Raw genomic sequence first — 20,717 nt, 5'->3', positions numbered from 1 at the left:
TATCTTCAGGTTCTGAAATATAAGTAGACTCATGAAATGCATTCGACCCCTTTTTCAACCTTTACCACCCTTCCTATTACAATTTTCCGAAAACAAAATATACGTGTTTCTTTATTTTTAATGGAGATTCTAAATACCATTTTTTACATCTATAACCTTTATAAGTTTTGAGATATAGATACAGTCATTTTAAAATATTACCCCCTTTTCACCCCCCTTAATTGGGTTTTCCAGAAAAACAAAAAATACGTGTTTCTTTATTTTTAAAAGAGATCCCAAACACCAATTTTCAGGTCTATAATATCTTCAGTTTCTGAGATATAAGTAGCCTCATTAAAGGCATTCAACCAATTTTTCACCCCTTTTCACTCCTCCTATTGCGATTTTCCGAAAACAAAGAAATACGTGTTTCTTTATTTTTAATGAAGATTCTAAATACCAATTTTTTACATCTGCAAACTTTAAAAGTTTGGAGATATAGATTCACTCATTTTAAAAATTCACCCCCTTTTCACCCTCCCATTAATTGGATTTTACAAAAGCAAAAAAATACGTGCTTCTTTATTTTTAAAAGAGATCAAAAGTACCAATTTTCAGGTCTGTAATATCTTCAGTTTCTGAGATATAAGTACCGGTATCCTGATTAAAGGCATTCAACCCATTTTCCCCCATTTTCACCCTTTTTCATCCCTCATATTGGGATTTTCTGAAAACAAAAAATACGTGTTTCCTTATTTTTAAAGAAGATTCTAAATACCAATTTTTACATCTGTAAACTTTTAAAGTTTTGAGATATAGATACACTCATTTTAAAATTTCACCCCCATTTTCACCCCCTTACCGAAGGAATATCCAAAAATCCTCTCTTAGCGAGCACCTACATCATAATATGAATATATCCCCAAAATTTCATTTCTTTATGTCCAGTAGTTTTGGCTCGGCGATGATGAATCAGTCAGTCAGTCAGGACAAGCTATTTTATATATATATAGATAGATATACTGCACAGTATTGCAGAAATTAATTAAATTGTTTTAGGCCAAATTAATACATAATTTGACACAAGATTTCAATTAATTTTACCCCACGGGAAGGAAAGTTTCGGTTTCATGCAAGTTCATGCAGCGCATTGCAAATGAAGTTTTAATTTAGATCTAATCTTCGTCAGACGATACTAGGTTTTCAGTTTCTTTCCAAATTCCACATCCGTAGTGTACGGTAGCGCTATTAGGCGCCGTCCTCGGAGGCCCGGGTTTTTTGATTTCCGATACTGCCAGGTGCTGGTGGTCATGATTATTGTTTTAAGAGGAAGTACAACTAGGCAGCCATCCTCTACATAATACAAATCAGAGAAAGGAAATGGAAGGGATCCGACACTTCAAAAAATGAAGGCATCAGCCGAAGAAAGACAAGGACCAAGAAGGGCGTGAAAATGAAATACTCCCTACCCCTTAGAACCTAACATAACGCCGGGTTTGGAAAAGAACAACTGTTGACCAAGATATGTCAGATAGGTTAGATGAAAGGGAGGAGCCTGGCACAAGTAAGTGGAAGCAGTGCCAGGACTCGACTAAGGGCCCCAAGGGTCGCCAACCCACGCCCCTAAGTTGAGAGGCTCTGCGACCCCTTTTAGTCTCCTCTTGCGACAGGCAGGGGATACCGTGGGTGTTATTCTACCCCCCCCCATCCACAGGGGGTACCGGTACTGTAAGGAATGTGGGATTGGCAGAAGGGCTGATATGTGGTTAAAAAGGTACATGCAGCTCACTTCCATTGGGGGCGTACTTGAAGACGGCAACACCACCTCGGGACGAGGACACGTAATTACATTTTGAAAATCATTTACTAATTTTTTTCTGTTTCTATTTCCTTGATTTTCTGTCCTGTTCTCCGCGATATCCTCTGTTTCTCACAAGCAGTAGCGGCGACTGGGAATTACAAGCGGGTGGGGTGGGGGGTGGGGGCAAAAATATACAGACAATAGACATCAAAACTGAACAAAAAAGCTACAAAATGGTAAGTTTTGATGCTCTTTGACCGAATTTTCGACAAATATGTAAAGGTTGACATTTTACTAACTTAAGTGGGCCAATAATACTTTTGAGATTTTGATCAGTAATATACAATAAAACTTTCACCAAAGAAACAATATTACACACGTATTACAATTAAATAGAAGTACGGCGTAATTATAACATTAAAAAAATCATTTAGTATCTGACTACACTCTAAGAAACTAACATACAATATTAAAGAGACTGCCAGACTGACGAATGCACGCGGCAAGCAGGTAAATCATACCCAAGTGTCCACGACCTTGGCAAAAAATATACCCCTGTTACCCTTCCTCATAGCATTTGCGAAGTCTCCACTACTTGCTGTGGCCCTATACAAATCGGTTAGCCGCGACGAATGACATTTTGCGCTTATTTTCGATTATAATTTTATTAATAATTACAAATTTGCACAAATTGTTTTCTTAATTCCTATGATTCCTAGTTTCAGCCGGCTAAAATGGAATAAAATAATGCTTTCTCTACAAAGTGGAGGGGGGGGGGACCGCCCCCCTTTCTCGCCGTTACTGCTCACAAGTGTGGAACACTCTTCCTCTGTATCACTCACTCGCCAAAAATTTACGCAGCTAACTGCGATCAAGCCGGACTGACTGGTCTTCTGAGCTCACGTTGGCGGGTTCGATCCTGGCTCATTTCGGTGGTATTTGAAGATGCTCAAATTACGTCAGCCTCATGTTGGTAGATTTACCAGCACGAAAAATCCTGCGGGACAAAGTTCTGGCACCTTGGCGTCTTCGAAAATCGTGAAAGGAGTTAGTGGAACATAAACATTATTATTATTATTATTATTATTATTATTATTATTATTATTATTATTATTATTGCGATCAAGATTTAAATCGTACTGACCTAACCTAGACGTAATCTCGAGTTCTATCTTGAGAGATTGATGAAGTGGGAGGTGTTACATGAAGAGAGGGAGAGACACATTTTTGATAAGGTTAATTTGAAAGAAATGAGATTTCCTTCTCTTCTGCTTGATTTGATTGACTCTTCGATTACGTAGGTGGTGAATGTGCTGGCTCTCTGCTTGTTTAGAAGCTGTGGAGGAATCTATGATAACAGTTTTATTACTAATTGTTTAGAGATTTATATGCGTAAGGTAAGTGGGTAAGAAATGGTAACAAGCCGCTACGTTTTTCGATTAATTCCACATTCCGCCGCGTCTCCTCCCAGAGATTTACTTTCCACTGGCAGCACTGACAGACACCACTCCCGCACTCGAAGGACGTGGAGCTGCTGACTACGATGTCCCTAGCGGAACGACGCACAGTGTGTCGAATCCCATATCTAGGTGGAAAAAATTCACTGTCGCCAATCAAAGCGCAACCTGGCTCATTCGATAGTAAACAAACCAGATGCTGACCTTCAGTCTTTCTTTTCGCTTTCTGGTACGTAGGATGGAGGGGACAGGTGCTGAAACATCTTCCTTGCAGTTATCAACTCAGTTGATAGGAGGTGTCGGAGAGAACCGAACGTTGTGTTTCTAGTAAGTTCAACGAGGTGTTGTATTCTGTGGTTCATGGAATAGTGAAAAGAGGTATGTGTTCTCATTTTAAGCATAATACAAGCGTTCTGCAGTAAACAAGTTATTTACAGTGCGTTGTAAAAGGAAGCAGTTGTAGAAAATTAGATTGTTTTTACGATTTGCTCGAAAAAAACTTTATGAGTGCCTCATAGTGCCACTTTACTTTAAACGTCATTCGATGGGAAATTTAATGTAGATTCAGGATCTGTAGTGGTTTGGTTGCGCACGAATGTGCATAATGGTTTATTTTCTTATTTTCAGTGACTATGTGGGCGTTACCGCGAGAAGAATATTTCAACGCGTGGCGGTCATGTCGTAAAAAGGGGCATTTAGAAATCATATTTCAATATGTTATGGATAAATTAGAGCCTACAAATCTTACTGACACTCAATTTCTGGAGCTAAGAAACAAAATGAAATTGATATCCCGTAATATCAACAAAAATGGGAGAGTGCAGGAAGAAGAGAACAACGATTCCGAGAAAAATTCGGTGATTAGGGAAATGTGACGGATTTCATCGTGTTTAGTGAACAAGACGACATTGATCCAGCGTATGATCCAAAAACAAGTTGTGTACCTAACAAAGCCGGCCGTCACCCTAAGGAATTTAAGGACTCTTCCATAAAGACGAAGAAGCAAAATGTTTGAGATATTACCGAATCGCATAGTTTGGAGGAAGTCGCGTTTGCTGCTGAAGATTCTTTTCGATCAAGCGGGAAAAGATGAAGGCTTAATAAAAAGATATCGTGTATTACTAGCTGCTCTTTCTTCTGGCTCTGAAATAAATGTGAATAAATTCAAAGAATTTCGTGCGCAAACTGCGGCTTTGTATGTCAAACTATATCCATGGAATTATATGCCCGTAACTGTGCATACCATATTAGTACACATTACTCAAGTAATTAAACATTTTCTTGTGCCAATAGGAACTTTATCTGAAGAAGCTCAGGAAGCTAGAAATAAAGATTGTCGGAGGTTTCGTGAACTTCATACTCAAAAATGTAGCAGCTTAAGATGTTGTTGATTACATCAAATCCCTTAATAAACAAGTACCGAACAATGCCACGTAAAATTCCTGGTAATCTACCTATGGAAGCTATTGAGTTACTTACTGACTCCCAAGATCCTTTCACATCAAATGAAGAAGACCAGTATAGCAACGACTACGATTCTCTGGACTCTACAGACGAATCAGGGGACGATTGAACATTGGACATGTTGTTATTATGAACAGGATGAGATTGATGAGGCAATTACTTGCAAATACTGTAATATGATCCTTTTACGTTTTTTATGAAATGTTTCTGAGTGTAATCTTAACCTTTTTTGTATGGAAGTATAATATATATAATATTGTTTTCGTGTGTAAGGTGTGTTTTACTAAAACTACGTATTTAAAATACGTTTTCAATCTGGAAGAATTTACATACAATGCCTTCGTCTATTCCCTCAAATAAGGTGTAACAAGAATACTGGACTGAAATTCTCATTGTTATTCATATTTTATCCAGTCTTCAATAGTATGTTTACCACTGTTATAAACTATAATATACACATCCAAATCGTGTTTTTACTCCCGTAAATGGACGATTCTTTTGTTGCTTTCGGTCATTTTTTAAATCCCCCCTTGCCCCTCACCCCTATATATTTACCCCCGAACATCGTACACTTTAGACGATGCCAGATATGAATTCAGCGACCTCGAAAACGGTATAGTGCCAACTTTTAATAGGATCCCAGGACTATTAACGACGTTATTAATTTTTTCCACCTAGATCGGGGATTCGGCACACTGTGCGACGTAGGTGAAACAAGAGTAGCAACAGTCTGGATATTCACTCTCAAATACTGATTGGTGACCTTCAGTTTCGAAAGGTAGTTAGTTGTAGGCAAGTTTGCGCGTTATAAATCCATCAAAACATGATAGTCTTCGCGTTGAAAGACTTTCTGTACACGTAGAGCGATAAAAGTGTGGTGTCACTTTTTATTTATAACACCGATGTGAATGACATCTCTTGTTTTTCTGACATTATAGATTAGGTTCATTTAGTACTTTTAAAAGTAGGCCTACAAAGATATTAATTAATGTATGTCAATTTCGTGAAGCGCTACAATATATGCCGGCCCCGCGGTGTGGGGGTAGCGTGCCTGCCTCTTACCCGGAGGCCCCGGGTTCGATTTCCGGCCAGGTCGGGGATTTTTACCTACGTCTCAGGGCTGGTTCGAGGTCCACTCAGCCTACGTGATTACAATTGAGGAGCTATCTGACGGTGAGATGACGGACCCGGTCTAGAAAGCCAAGAATAACTGCCGAGAGGATCCGTCGTGCTGAACACACGCTACCTCGTAATCTGCAGGCCTTCGGGCTGAGCAGCGTTTGTTTGGTAGGCCATACGTTACTTTGTATACTGCAGTTAGATTAGGGTTGAAGTTTGTGTTCAACTTTTCCTCTAAATGTGTACTACTACTACTACTACTACTACTACTACTACTACTAAAAATGAAAACCTACAACCTGTTTTCCAGTCGTTGACCGGGTCAGGGATGTAGTGAATGAAACAATATATAGGCTGTTATTACAATGGGGTCGCCACTCCCAAAGTGATTTATTAATGAGTGATAAATGCTATGAAATGATAATGGAGAGTGTTGCTGGAATGAAAGAAAAACCTGTCCCGCCTCCGCGTTGTCCAGCACAAATCTCACATGGAGTCAGCGGGATTTGAACCACGGTATCCAGCGGTGAGAGGCCGTATGAGCCACGGAGGCTCATACTACTACTACTACTACTACTACTACTACTACCGGTACTACTGTGTTATCACACATGCTAAGTTTTCAAGTTGAACGTTGTAGCTCCATAGGTCATGTTAGGCGGCTTATCAGTTTTTCGTTACTGACAGATGAGATAGGCCTGACCCTCGTTATCGAAAGCACATTCCTGGGTTGATATACTAAATGGCTTATCTATTCATTTGTAGAAGCCAAAGGTGGCCCTTGTTTATGGGTATGGCATTTGACCCCGATTTGAGAACATTTAACCTTCATGAAGTAAAGGAAAACTGCAAGCCTGTCCCATCTCCTTGGCTGAATTAACAGTGTAACGGCCTTTGATTTGTGATCAGGCTGGAGATTTGACCGTATTTGGATAAATCCTGTGTCTCAGGGACGGAGAGTTTGTGTTAGTCTTAAATATAAGTCTGTTCATTACATCGTCCTATGTACAAACTACAGTTCAAACACAGAAATAAATAAGACAATATGAATAAAAATGAGTTTTAATGTTTCAAAATATAAATTCAGGGTGGCTCTATGGTCGAACAAGACAAAAAGACGAAGTAAAGAGAAGAAAATGTACAGAGCAAGTGGCCGCGAGGCTTGGGTCAGGTAGTTATCAGCTTGCATTCGTCTATCGAATGCAAATTTACGACTGCACTGCCCGTATCGTGAATTCGACTTGAGAGAGAGAAGTTGCTTTACGTCGCACCGACACAGATATGTCTTATGGAGACGATGGGGTAAGAAAAGGCTAGGAATGGGAAGGAAGCAGCCGTGGCCTTAATTAAGGGACAGCACCAGCATTTGCCTGGTGTGAAAATGGAAAACCACGAAAAACCATCTTCAGGCCTGCCGACAGAGCGGTTCGAGCCCACTATCTCCCGAATGCTAGCTCACAGCTGAGCGCCCCGAAGTATACCGCCAACTCGCTCTCGCGCGCTTCTCTCTGTCTGTCTGTCTTTCTCTCTCTCTCTCTCTCTCTCTCTCTGTGTGTGTGTGTGTGTGTGTGTGTGTGTGTGTGTGTGTGTGTGTGTGTGTGTGTGTGTGTGTGTGTGTGTGTGTGTGTGTGTTTGTTTCGATCTGCTTGCCATGCTTCATCCTGAATGTGCTCCTGGTGAGCGAAAATCCTCAGCCTGTTTCCAGTCTCACCTGGGTCAGGAATTAAATGAAGCCCCCATTTAGCGGCGAGGATAGGAATTGTGCCGGCTGCCGAAGCCTTTCGCTCTCCTCTGAAACAAAGATTGATGAAATGACAATGTGTCGCTGGAGTGAAAGATGACATTGAAAACCGGAGTACCCGGAGAAAAACCTGTCCCACCTCCGCTTTGTCCAGCCCAAATCACACATGGACTGACCGGGATATGAACTACGGAATCCAGCGGTGAGAGGCCGGTAAACTGCCTCCTAAGCCACGGAGGCTCCTCCTGGTTTGTAACTATGTATAATCGCTCCAAATACCAATGAGTGCATGATATTGTTTAAGTCCCTCGTATGCACACTTTTCTCAAACAATTGTGGATATCCGCTGGATTTATATATCTGCTTGGGACGTGAATTACATTTTTATAATTAAAATTCTGATAAGAATATAAACTAATTTCTAAGTAGTAGTAGTAGTAGTAGTAATCAGTTGATATTTTTATCAGACGGTGTTAAAGGCAAGAAACATACAATGCCATGCGCTTACTACTTCTAGGCGGTAATACACGCAGCCCTGCGAGTCCTTTTTAAATAAACTATCTATACAATTAATAAAGCAGTGTTTATTAAAGTTTATGCTAGAATGTTGTCTATTTGATCACCATTTAGGCCGTTAGCAAAAAGAAAGCTATTCTCTCAGTAGGTCTGACTGTACTGCCGTAACTGAGAATCGTTTGTTGGAATCAAGGCAATCTCGTACACACTGTGATTATTCTTGCGTGGGCGGGGATATCTTCTCATGTTTCTTTTTGAGATATCAGACAGTAGCCTATCCAAACATAGGACAATTCTAATTGCGCAATAAAAGGATACTGATGACAAGAATGAAATGGCGAAACTCTCCGCAGAATTATCTTTGAAAGATTGTTCTATGTTTGCAATGTCCTTATTGCTTGCCGGCCTTTGCACTGCAGAGTGTTAAGAAATTCTTCTTCGAGACTTACGTAAAACTTTCTCCCAACGACCCACTCTAATGGTTCATAAACGCACAAATATTTTAGCAATGTTTAAAAGCTAATATTCCCAGGCCTTCTCAGCTTCGTAAAATAGACGAAAGATATCGTACAAAGGATGGTACAAAGGGGGCAAGAGCGATGGGTTCGGCCCCTTGTTAGTCTGCCTCCGGTTCAAGGATAGCAGAATGGAATAGGTCGTGTATTGCTATCTGCCTGGTATTTGTCACTACCCTATGATAAACATTTTCCGTATTCTAAACTGTAAGAACGGTCTGGCATAAACAGTTCCATCCTCCCTAACAGAGTGGAGCTTTGTTTGTGTTCAACCTTCCTCCAACTCACTTGTTTGTCGAACAGAGTACGGTCTGTTGTAGCTTATCCTGAATGAAACTATCCATAGAATGAATTCTACGAAATTCATATTATATTCTCTCTCTTCCAGATATTTATAATTTCGTTCATTTTACACTGATACTGTAGCCTAGCTGTTGAAGGAACTCTCTTCTGTGAGTAGGAAAAGGTTTCCTGTTCAGATCACCTACAGTGAGTGTGTTATAAGCCTCAATCCGTTCAAGAAAATACATTTCAACTATTTTTAATGCTACTAAAGAAAGTCCCCACTCGTTGAATATCGGGACCATCTCTTTAATCAGATTTCTAACGGAGTGGTAGTGCTCCTGGGTAGCAAACGGTGGATAGCCTTCTATTTTTTGGTGTAGTTTCGTGTTTTCTACCACATGGATATATCAAGCTGCCTAATTTAAACGTAATGTAGATGTATGGTAGGTAATCATTATACCGTACCGTACACAGACACAGAGTGCTCTGGCAACAGTGTCCTTAACTAGATCGTACGTGATCTCAAACTCCCCGTATATGCTTCCTGTTTGCATTGGGAGATAACAACCCACACAGATAGGCTGAGTTAAAAATTTGTAGCCACCATGGTACCACGATTCTAATCCCGAGAGAACGTCGAAATGATGGTATTTTAAACTGTGAGACAGTGTAGCAATTCTAATGATAAAATTACTAATAATCTTATTTGCTTTACGTCCCACTAACTACGTTTACGGTCTTCGGAGACGCCGAGGTGCCGGAATTTAGTCCCGCAGGAGTTCTTTTACGTGCCAGTAAATCTACCGACACGAGGCTGTCGTATTTGAGTACCTTCAAATACCACCGGACTGAGCCAGGATCGAACCTGCCAAGTTGGGGTTAGAAGGCCAGCGCTTTAACCGTCTGAGCCACTCAGCCCGGCTATGATAAAATTTGGAGATGCATAGTTCATCATATAACCAGGACGAATGTAAATTGCTAGTGTGTGATGTCTGACGCTGACTGCCACGTTAACAGGTAGGATATCATAACAGTCAGATCATAGTCTGGTACGGGGAAAGAAAACATAAAAAAAATCAAGATGGACCGCAAAGTGGGTAACAAATACCTCCGAAACTTCCAGAAAATGACTACGGGAGAACAGGACACTCCTGGCCCAGTCTCCTGCATAATGGCGTACTGGAGCACCATCCTTGCTGGCGGGGGCTGAGGTGCGGTAACTCAACCGCCTACCCATCCTGGAGCAGTGTCTCTATATCTGGTCTGTGGCGACAATCACCATGGCTGCCCCTCTCAAGGTAGCGGGAGAGACGTATCTGAGGGTACTTGGGTGGTCCCTTCAAGGTAGCGGGAGAGACGTATCTGAGGGTACTTGGGGGGTCCCAGGGATCCCACCCTGGTATCGGCAGCGGCGGCCGCTCTTGCCGTCAAACTAGAACTTTACATCCCGCGGAAACGAGCTGAACGGCAGCGAGTCAATGCCCGGCGCGTCGAGTTGCGGCCAATATTTGAGCTCACAAACTGCATGGTGGGTAGTGTAGCGAAGGAAACTGTGTACATTGTTTCGTTATCGTAGGGCGTCGTAAGATGAAGAGTGACGTTCATCTATCCCTATACCGGTACCGTAATAAATGGGCAATGAGAGAGCCCTGTCACCAGGAGGTAACGGCATGCCGATATTTTGGGAATCCGATAATCCACGGTTTTAAATCTACGCGTTGATCCAGCCGAGTTGTTGCACACCAAGAACAAGGAGCTTCTTAATGCAACAAGAGCCGAAGCTGTACTGATTTACAACGCGCGGCGCTATGTCATTTTGACATATTCATAGATCGCACGCGCTATCAAGGCCGAATGACGTCACAGAAAAGTGGGAGTGGTCTTAAAATGAAAAATCACGACATAATGAAAGATACATTCTACTAACTACTTTTACGGTTTTCGGAGTTACAGAGGTGCCGGAATAATTTTGTCTCGCAGGAGTTCTTTTACGCGACAGTAAATCTAACGACACGAGCTGACGTATTTGAGCACCACCGGACTGAGCCAGAATCGAATCTGTCAGCTTGGGCTAGCGCCTTAACCATCTGAGCCACTCAGCCTGGCCCTTCCAATTTACTCCTCTCATTAGTGTTAATAGAATGATTGTTGCCTAGTTGTACTTCGACAACACCCTATTGACCATGAAGATAGTGAGGATATATTTCTGAAATGAGAAAAGATATGACCGATCACACGAAAAATGAAAGTAGGGGGAGGGGGGAGACCATAAAACGGGAGGTGTTGAAAACTTAGGCCTCGAATGCCCTGATATCGCCGAGCTGGAAGGAAACAAAACGTTGATGCATAAACTCCAAAGACTTACCTTATCGACAATAACATTAGTCTGCACGACTGAGGAGTGTTCTGTCCATTTCGATGCCACCAAGCTCGATAGCTACAGTCGCCTAAGTGCGGCCAGTATCCAGTGTTCGGGAGATAGTGGGTTCGAACCCCACTGTCGGCAGTCCTGAAGATGATTTTCCGTGGTTTCCCATTTTCACACCGTGCAAATGCCGGTTCTGTACCTTAATTAAGGCCACGACCGCTTCCTTCCCGCTCCTACCCCACCGTCGCCATAAGACCTATCTGTGCGACGTAAAGCAACTTGTAAAATAATAATAATAATAATAATAATAATAATAATTCGCTGCCACTCTACTACTCCGCCTGATGTCATTACTACTATAATTACAGAAAACCAACCTGTTAAGAACAGGTACTAGATTTAGAATAATCATTAATTGCACAATAACTTACATAAATCCCACGAGCCTGTTCTGGAAATTGTTCTTCTTCCTCCTCTTTTTCCCACATGTGGGGTCGCGAGTGCGAACTGTGTCGCACATGTGGATTTGGTCATGTTTTACGGCCGGATGTCATTCCAGACGCCAACCCCATATGGAGGGTTGTAAGTACTATTGCGTGTTTCTGTGGTGGTTGGTAGTGTAGTGTGTTGTCTTATTATGAAGAGGAAAGTGTTGGGACAAACACAAACACCCAGTCCCCGGGCCAGAATAATTAACCAGATGCGATTAAAATCCCCCTACCCGGCCGGGAATCGAAACCGGACCCCTCTGAACCGAAGGCCTCAACGCTGATCATTCAGTCAAACGAGTCGGACACGAGTCTGTTCTGGAAATATTTTGTATCATTTATTTATGTGGAGATGAATTGGGAGAAGATCAGTTTGACTTCAGAAAAGAAGTTTGAACACGTGAAGCGATCCTGACTTTACATCTGATCTTAGAAGATCGAATTAAGTAAGGCAAGCCTATGTACATGGCATTTATAGATCTAGAAGAGGCATTCGATAATGTTGATTGGACAAAGCTATTTGAGATTCTGAAGGCAGTGCTGGATGAAGGTGTTTGGGGGCCCTGGGCTACTTAAAAATGTGGGGCCCCTTCTTCGTAACATCACGTAAGACTAGCATACTGAAGTCGTTATAGAACTACTTGAACTTAAATTAATGAATAGGGAAGTATTGAAATAGACTACAATTTTTCTCTATTTTTCATGTTAATATTTCATAATGCCAAAACATATTTTACATTTGTCTCATCATCACTATCAAATCGACATACAAAACAGAACTTACGTTTTTAGGCACCACTAGGATATTTTCGATCCATTTTGTAACTTGTAACTTAAGAATGGTTCGATAATCAGAGGTGAACTGGAAGTTCTCTTTCTGATGCAATTATAGTATAGCATGCGCATTCCACCGTGCTTCCCCTGTCCCCTCCCGCTCACTTCCTAGACCTCTTCACCCCCCTTCCCCCTCTGCCCGTACTCGCAAGCTGCCAGATTTAAATTTTCGTCAACAATAACCTTTAAAATAATTACAGTGCGTAAGTAGCGAGGATTCGTGTCTCCGGACGGTAATTGATTCTAGCAGTGATGAAATACTAACGCGGACAACTGATAAGAAGGAAGGAAGGAAGGAAGGAAGGAAGGAAGGAAGGAAGGAAGGAAGGAAGGAAGGAAGGAAGGAAGGAAGGAAGAGTGCGTGTTCGATATTTTGCGAGCGTAAATATTCATATACATGCACGGAGGTGGAGCAGCAGGCCTTTTTATACAATTTCAGGTTCGGCCAAGAGTCGGGGCCCCTTGGCACGCGGGGCCCGGGGCTGCAGCCCCTTTAGCCCCCCTCTTAATCCGGCCCTGTCTGAAGGTGATCAGGATTAGATACCGAGAAAGAAAAATTATCTACAATCTGTACAAAAATCAGTCCGCAGTGATAAGATTCGAAGGCTATGAACAAGCAGCAGCAACCCAGAGAGGAGTGAGTCAAGACTGCAGTTTGTTCCCTCTCCTTGTCAGTGTTTACATAGAACAGGCGATAAAGGAAATCAAAGAGAAATTTGGAACAGGAATCACAATCCAAGGAGACGAAATCAAAACTCCGAGATTTGCCGGTGATATTGTTATTCTGAGTCTGTAGAAGATCTGGAGAAATAACTGAATGGTATGGACACAGTCTTGGTGGAGGAGTACAAGATAAAAATAAATAAATAAATAAATAAATAAATAAATAAATAAATAAATAAATAAATAAATAAATAAATAAATAAATAAATAAATAAATAAATCCTAAACAAACGTAATGGCGTGCAGTCGAATGAAGTCTGGTGATGCAGGAAACATTAGATTAGGAAATGAAATGAAATGAAATGAAATGGCGTATGGCTTTTAGTGCTGGGAGTGTCCGAGGACATGTTCGGCTCGCCATGTGCAGGTCTTTTGATTTGACGCCCGTAGGCGACCTGTGCATCGTGATGAAGATGAAATGATGATGAAGACGACACATACACCCAGTCCTTGTGCCAGCGAAATTAACCAATGATGGTTAAAATTCCCGACCCTACCGGGAATCGAACCCGGGATCCCAGCACGCTAACCACTTAGCCATGGAGCCGGACATTAGATTAGGAAATGAAGTCATAAAGGAAGTGGATGAATATTGTTACTTGAATAGTAGAATAACTAATGATGGCAGGAGTAAGGAGGACATCAAATGCAGACTAGCACAAGCAAGAAAGAAGTTTCTTAAGAAAAGAAATTTGCTCACTTTGAACATTGATGTAGGAATTAGAAAGACATGTTTGAAGACTTTTGTTTGGAGCGTGGCATTGTATGGAAGTGAAATAACGATAAATAGCTCAGAAAGGAAAAAAAAAGAGAAACTTTTGAAATGTGGTATTACAGAAGAATGTTGATAGTCAGATGGGTAGATCGAATTTCAAATGAAGAGATACTGAACCAAATTAGTGAGAGGAGAATGATTTGGCCAAGTTTGACAGAAGAAGAAACAGAATGATTGGGAACATCACATCGTAAGACACACCCAGGTCTTGTTCAGTTAGTTATTGAGGGAAGTGTAAGCGGTAAAAAAGGCAGGGGTAGACCAAGGTATGAATATGACAAACAGATTAGAGTAGATGTAGGATGTAGCAGTAACATAAAGATGGAAATATTAGCACAGGATAGGGTGGCATGGAGGGCTGCATCAAACCAGTCTATGGAGTGATGACCCAAACAACAATATGAAGACTTCATAAAGTATCTCACTAACTACCACTTCAAATCGGTATAGTGCTTTTATACTTCAACTTTTTATTGTAATCTTGGTAAATGAATAATTAATAACTAGTGTTTATTCTGTGTCATTATTCTTTTCTTGTCAATGGGAGCACTGTCTTAGTGCCTTCATTAATTATTATTTTGTTGTTTGTTACAGTCTTCGAACAATATATCCTCGGAATCTGGACCCGCGCCTAGTCCGTCAGCAGTTAGGGCGAGCACTAGATGTCTGGGCACAAAATTCAAGATTAACATTTGCCGAAGTAAATGATGACAGAGCAGACATCTTAGTATATTTTGAAAGGTATGTATGCATGTTTGATTGTTATCAAAATGGTTGTGAAGATTATCCTAGTGTTTTTGAAGTATCAGGATTTTATGTTAAATAATTTGTTTAATATTAACCATCTTGCTTCCTCTGAGGCTCACAACTTGGGACACTCTGACAACCACACTGCCCCAGCTTCCACTTCTTTGTGCTAGCCTCCTACCTTTCCTCATTCTTATCTGAGAACTCTGCCACCCCCACCTTCCGCTTCTCTCTGACAAATGGAATTCTCTTCTGATCTTTTCTTTAAATATTACACTTCCCTCATGGTTTCCAACTAGACTAATGTGTGTTATATTTATTTGGTAAAACTTCAGTTAACCATTCAAGAAAGATAGCCTCAGACAACATCACAAGTAATAGCAAAGGATTGCCAATGTCAGGGATTTAAGAGGAAAGAAAAGCATTGGCCTGGATGTGAATTTAAAATTCTACCATTAAAAACCTTTAGGAAGGACTTTTGCAAATGGTTGAAGGTGAATCCATGGTGTTCCATTAATGAGTGCTTAGAAGCCGAGTGGCTTCACCTCAAATAATTGTAATGTACCGGTAATTTATTGAATCTCATTTCAGTGTACTGTATAAGACAGTTTTTCTTCAGTGGGGTAATCACATAAACAGGATTGTAAACACAGGTTACAGATCTCTTGATATTGTTATGAGGCTAGTTAGTGGTTGTAGTAAGGATGTAAAGGAGTGGGTTATAAGTCACTGGTAAGGTCCCAATTAGAATACGGTTCCAGTGTATGGTACATTCACCAGGGCTACTTGATTCGAGAACTGGAAGAGTTCCAAAGAAAAGCGGCACGATGTGTTGTGCGCGATATCTGACAAAAGAGTAGTGTTAGAAATTTTTTTACAAACTTTAAGTTGGGAAGATTTGGGAGTAAGGAGATGAACAGCTCTACTAAGTTGAATGTTCCGAGCTGTCAACGGAGAGATGGCGTGGAAGGACAATTATAGATGAATAAGCTTGAATGGAGTTCTAAAAGTAGGTAAGATCATAATATGAAGATACAGTTGGAATTCAAGAGGACAAATTGGGGCAAATATTTGTTTATAGGGAGAGGAATTAGGGATTGGAATAAATTATCCATGGAGATGTTCAATAAATTTCCAAATTCTTTGAAAGCTTTTAAGAAAAGATTACGTAAACAAATGATAGGGAATCTGTCATGTGGGCTACAGCCCTAAACGTAGATCTTGATTCATTGATTGATTGTTAAACTTATTTCTTGTGTACCTTAGATCTTAATCAATGAGCACTGTCATTTTAGTGTGGTTGTACATCGATGTTATTGTGGAAGAAAGTTATAGCAAGTAACTTCTTAATGCTGAATAAATGACTTGCTGATTTATTCAATTTGTACTCTGTAATAAAATGTTTTTACAGAGCTGGATTTTTATTTTTCAGGGGTTATCATGGAGATGGTTACCCGTTTGACGGACGAGGTCATATCTTGGCACATGCCTTCTTCCCGGGTATTGGCAGAGGTGGAGATGCACATTTTGATGAAGAGGAGAATTGGATTCTGCATGAATTAGGAGATGATACTGAAGGTTGGTCTACCATTGTACTTTGAAAAAGGTTATGTCCTTATTTGACTGAAGAAGATTCATCTTAGAAATGTTGTTGTAATCTTCTACACATGCATGTTTCACCACACTGCATAGATGATTAGCTTGTTATCTCTGGTTAATCTTTACTTTGCTTGATCGTTCTTCTCCTGGAGGGGGAGGTGGGCCTCCTCAATGGTGACGCCATCTCCCAGGCCAGGAGATTTGTATCTGAGAAGGAGACGTGCTGAGAAGGTGAGAGGGTTGATGGCTGTGGTCTGTACTAGAAACTGTCGCGGCATTCGCCTTAGTGCAGCAGAGTGGAAAACCATGGAAAACCATTCTCATGACAGCCGTCGGTGGAACCATCCCCTCTCCCTAATAGAGGTTTAGAGCCACTGTAGAGCCGTGGCTACCCCTCCTCTGTTCAGTGATCGGTCGGAGTGGAGAACTGTAGGAGCAAGGACGAGCCATGGCCAGTTGTGGGCCGAGACCCACTTTGTATCTGCTGACTGTTGCTTGATTTATTGTCTTACACTCCTTATTTGGCTACAGTTTTCCATGGAAGAGTAGGTTAATAGAAATGGAAGCAAAGACTTGGTTATCAGCAATTCCTAGGTATTATTTTCTTAAAACCTTTTTTTACTACAAATTGAATGTTACAAAATATTTGTCTGCTTTTGGCATCCGTGAGATGGGAAAGAAGTAAAATTGGGAAACTGTGAAAACTATCTTCAGGTTTGCGGACCGTTTCAGTCTACCATCTCTTGAATGCAATCTTACAACTACACAACCCATATAATGTAGCCACCTCGCTCAGTAGAAACAACTTTAAATGTGAAGGTAAAGAATAGTAAATAAGGAGCTCTTGCTTTGATTTATTTATATCTGTTAATATTGGTATTTTGAGAGTTTTATTGTGAACAAATGCTGTCTGTGAGAATAAGTTATGATTAGGGATATTTTTGAATGCATTCTTTCAAGGAGCGAGTTGACCACTCTGTTTGGGCTGTAGCTGTTAGCTTACATTCATGAGATGATGGGTTTCATCTCTTGTTTTGGCAGCCCTGAAAATGATTTCTGTGGTTTCCCATTTTTACAACAAGTAAATATTGGAGCTGTACCCTATTTTAGGCTATGGTCATTTCTTTCCCTGCTCTCTATCCCATCATTACCATAAGACCTGCCCAAGTCGGTGTGATGTAAAACCAATAGCAAAGTGAACATATTCTTACAACATTTTTATAAGTTAGATGCTGTTGTAAATTAATCTCACAGAACGTAATTAAAATCGTGTTTGCACAATAGATAAGGATAGATGGTGGATGTTGACAAATGGAAATATAGGAATGTAGCATAATAACCTGGTAGAAGGAAATAACATTAATCAGAGTTATCTATATAAATATAAAAAGGAATGTTTTTTAGTTTATCCTTTATAGACTCAAAACTACTGGACTGATCTTGCTGAAAATGTAACAATTTGTTCTTATAACTCCTGAGAGTATTTAAGAAGTGCCCGGGCAGCGCTGGGTAATATATTTAAGTAACAATATAATTACGGATAAAATAAGTTAATTCATGCAATTTAGATAAAATGGTCTATGTTAAGAAATATAATGCCTTTTCATTTCTTTTAAATAAATGGTTCAAAATCGAACGGTTGAGTTAATAAATGCGGGAAAAGCTACGGGTACGTGCTAGTGTTCACAAAATTTTTCCATAGCAGAATATGGTGCTGGGTTATAGTACCAGTTAACTTGTATTGTAGTTCCCAAATTCTATCAAACGTTTCAACTAAAGGATCTGAATTTGTTTCAGGAACCAGTCTCTTTGCTGTCGCAGCTCATGAGTTTGGCCACTCCCTGGGCTTGTCACACTCCTCTGTGCAAGGTGCGCTGATGTATCCCTGGTACCAGGGTATAAAAGCTAACTTCCAGCTTCCAGATGATGATAGACATGGCATCCAGCAACTTTATGGTATGTCCAATGCACTTTGATCAATATGAATGTGCAAATATAAGATAAAAATGAAAGTACTGTAGCTTCATGGTGATAGTATTGCTGGTAGTTGTGATTAGAGCCCAAATTTGTATGTACAGTGAAATAGTAAATTATGCATTCAGTTTGCTCATAAAATTAATGTAAACAGTAAAACACCATAATATGCAATAACAAACTCACAAAAATCAAATAAACATTTCGTTTTATGGGAAATCTGGCCCTATTTGTGGCTGTTTCAGTATATAATGGTAAATTGCCCCACCTAGTATACATTAGATTTGCTTTGACAGTATAACAGCTCGTGGGAGATTCCCCTGTTTTACTCCCGATCAAAACTGCATATTATTATTATTATTATTATTATTATTATTATTATTATTATTATTATTATTATTATTATTATTATTGAATTATATATAATTCACAAGTATATAATTGGGTTTATGAGCTTCTTCAATACAATGTACAGGCACATGGAAGAAGTACTATTTAGTACATACGCATATATGCTTCATACATATCGGTATGTACTTACATTGTTGGCAAATAAATTTGACAGATATTTATGAGATATTTACTATGCATAAATGGACAAAATTATTAGTGGACGATTTTCATTAGTCCTCTGTATGGGGTGGATGCTTCATGCCAATAAACTTCCTTACTATATGACAAGTGGCCAGGATTGCTGTTTTTTATAGTTCTCTGTAAGTGAGAGGGTGGAGTTTAAGAGCTTCAATGCTCCTTTGTAGTGTCTTTGGTAGAATACCATTACATCCAATCACTACTGGGATGATAATACCATTGTTGAGTTCCCACATGGTTTTTATCTATGTGGCCAGATCTGTGTATTTGGAAATCTTCTCTGTGTGTGTTGATTGGAGGTTGTGAGTATTATGGCATGCTATGTCAATTATGAAGCAGATTTTCTTGTTTTTATCTACAAAAGTTATATCTGGTCTATTGCAGGTAATAGTTTTATCAATGATGATACTTTCATCCCAGTAAAGTTTGTCATTTTCACTTTCCAAGACTGATTGGAGTTTATACTCCAGTATGCTGTGGTACAATGGATTAGATTATTTTGTCGGGCTAATTTCTGGTGAATGATTTTTGCAATTTGGTCATGTTTGTACTTGTAGTCTGCGTTTGCCATTAATCGACAACCTGAGGTTATAATACCAATATAAATAATAATAATACCAATATAAATGGTCCGTTATTGGACATTATAAATTTTCCAGCTAGCTCATTCTTGGTTGCCAGCGTTTCGCCCTCGTGTGCTAGGGTGGGCTCATCAGTTGGTACCTAGCACACCTACCAATACGCTGGCTAGTGCATACCGTGGAGGCCACTGCGTAGGCTAACTGGAGCCACCCTATGGGAATCAACATCTATATAACCTGAGGTTATGTGCTGGATGGTTTCTGGAGATGTATTACACCGTCGGCACAGATCTGAATGGACAGACGGATCATGTAGTATATGCTTTCTGTAGTTCCTTGTGGCAATGACTTGATCTTGTATGGCAAACATGAAGCCCTCTGTTTCTGGGTATATATCCGAGTGTGTCAGCCACTCGTGTGATGCTTGTTTGTCGATATATGGCTGATTTAACTAATTTGGATACCGTCCATGAAGAGGTTTCTTTTTCCACAGAACAATCTTTTCCTCATTTGTGGAGAATGACATTGTAAGTGAAGTCGGGGTGTTCAGATTGAGGGGTGTAAAACCGTTATCTGCTACAACCATTGTACTATGTAGGGCAGAGGTTTCTGATTTATGTTTGAAGTAGCACTTTAGTGATGTAATTTGTTCATTGTGTAATTTCTCAAGGTCTATTAGTCCACGACCACCATCAGAACGAGGCAGAGTGAGTCTTTCTGAGGCTGATTTTGGATGATGCATGTAGTGTTTTGAAGATCCTTCAACTCAGTTGTATTCCACTTTATGACTCCAAATGAGTATGTGAGAACAGGTATACCAAACGTGATGATGGCCTTAACGATGCTTTTTCCCGTGAGTTTAGAAAGCACGATTCGTCTTACTCATTCAATATATGTCGGTCTCAGTGCCTGTTTTGTGTCCTCGTGTTGAATCCTTGCTGATTGGTCATATCCAAGATATCGATATGTTTCATTTGTTGTCAGTGGTGAAATATCTGTTGCTTCAGTGTGGATGCCCTATGCCGAAAAAGAGCCCCTCCTAATTGTTAGAGTAGCACATTTATCGAGTCCAAATTTCATGCAGATGTCTGTGGAGAAATTGTGGGTAATTGAAACAAGGTGTTCAAGTTGTCTTTGTGATGCAGCATACAGTTTCAGAT

At 40.2% G+C, this 20,717-nt stretch overlaps 1 protein-coding gene across 1 annotated transcript in view; it reads left to right on the top strand.

Moving 5' to 3' along the window:
- The window catches only part of LOC136878786 (matrix metalloproteinase-2), a 226,513-nt gene that overhangs the window by 169,509 nt on the left and 36,287 nt on the right, over positions 1-20,717 (top strand). The window contains exons 3-5 of the mRNA XM_067152255.2: positions 14,660-14,806; positions 16,245-16,390; positions 18,209-18,367. Coding sequence (XP_067008356.1) covers positions 14,660-14,806; positions 16,245-16,390; positions 18,209-18,367 — 452 coding nt within the window. The remainder of the gene's footprint in view (positions 1-14,659; positions 14,807-16,244; positions 16,391-18,208; positions 18,368-20,717) is intronic.

The sequence above is a fragment of the Anabrus simplex genome, chromosome 8 (assembly GCF_040414725.1).
Source record: "Anabrus simplex isolate iqAnaSimp1 chromosome 8, ASM4041472v1, whole genome shotgun sequence".
Lineage (NCBI taxonomy): Eukaryota > Metazoa > Arthropoda > Insecta > Orthoptera > Tettigoniidae > Anabrus > Anabrus simplex.
This window is presented reverse-complemented; position numbering and strand designations above follow the sequence as displayed.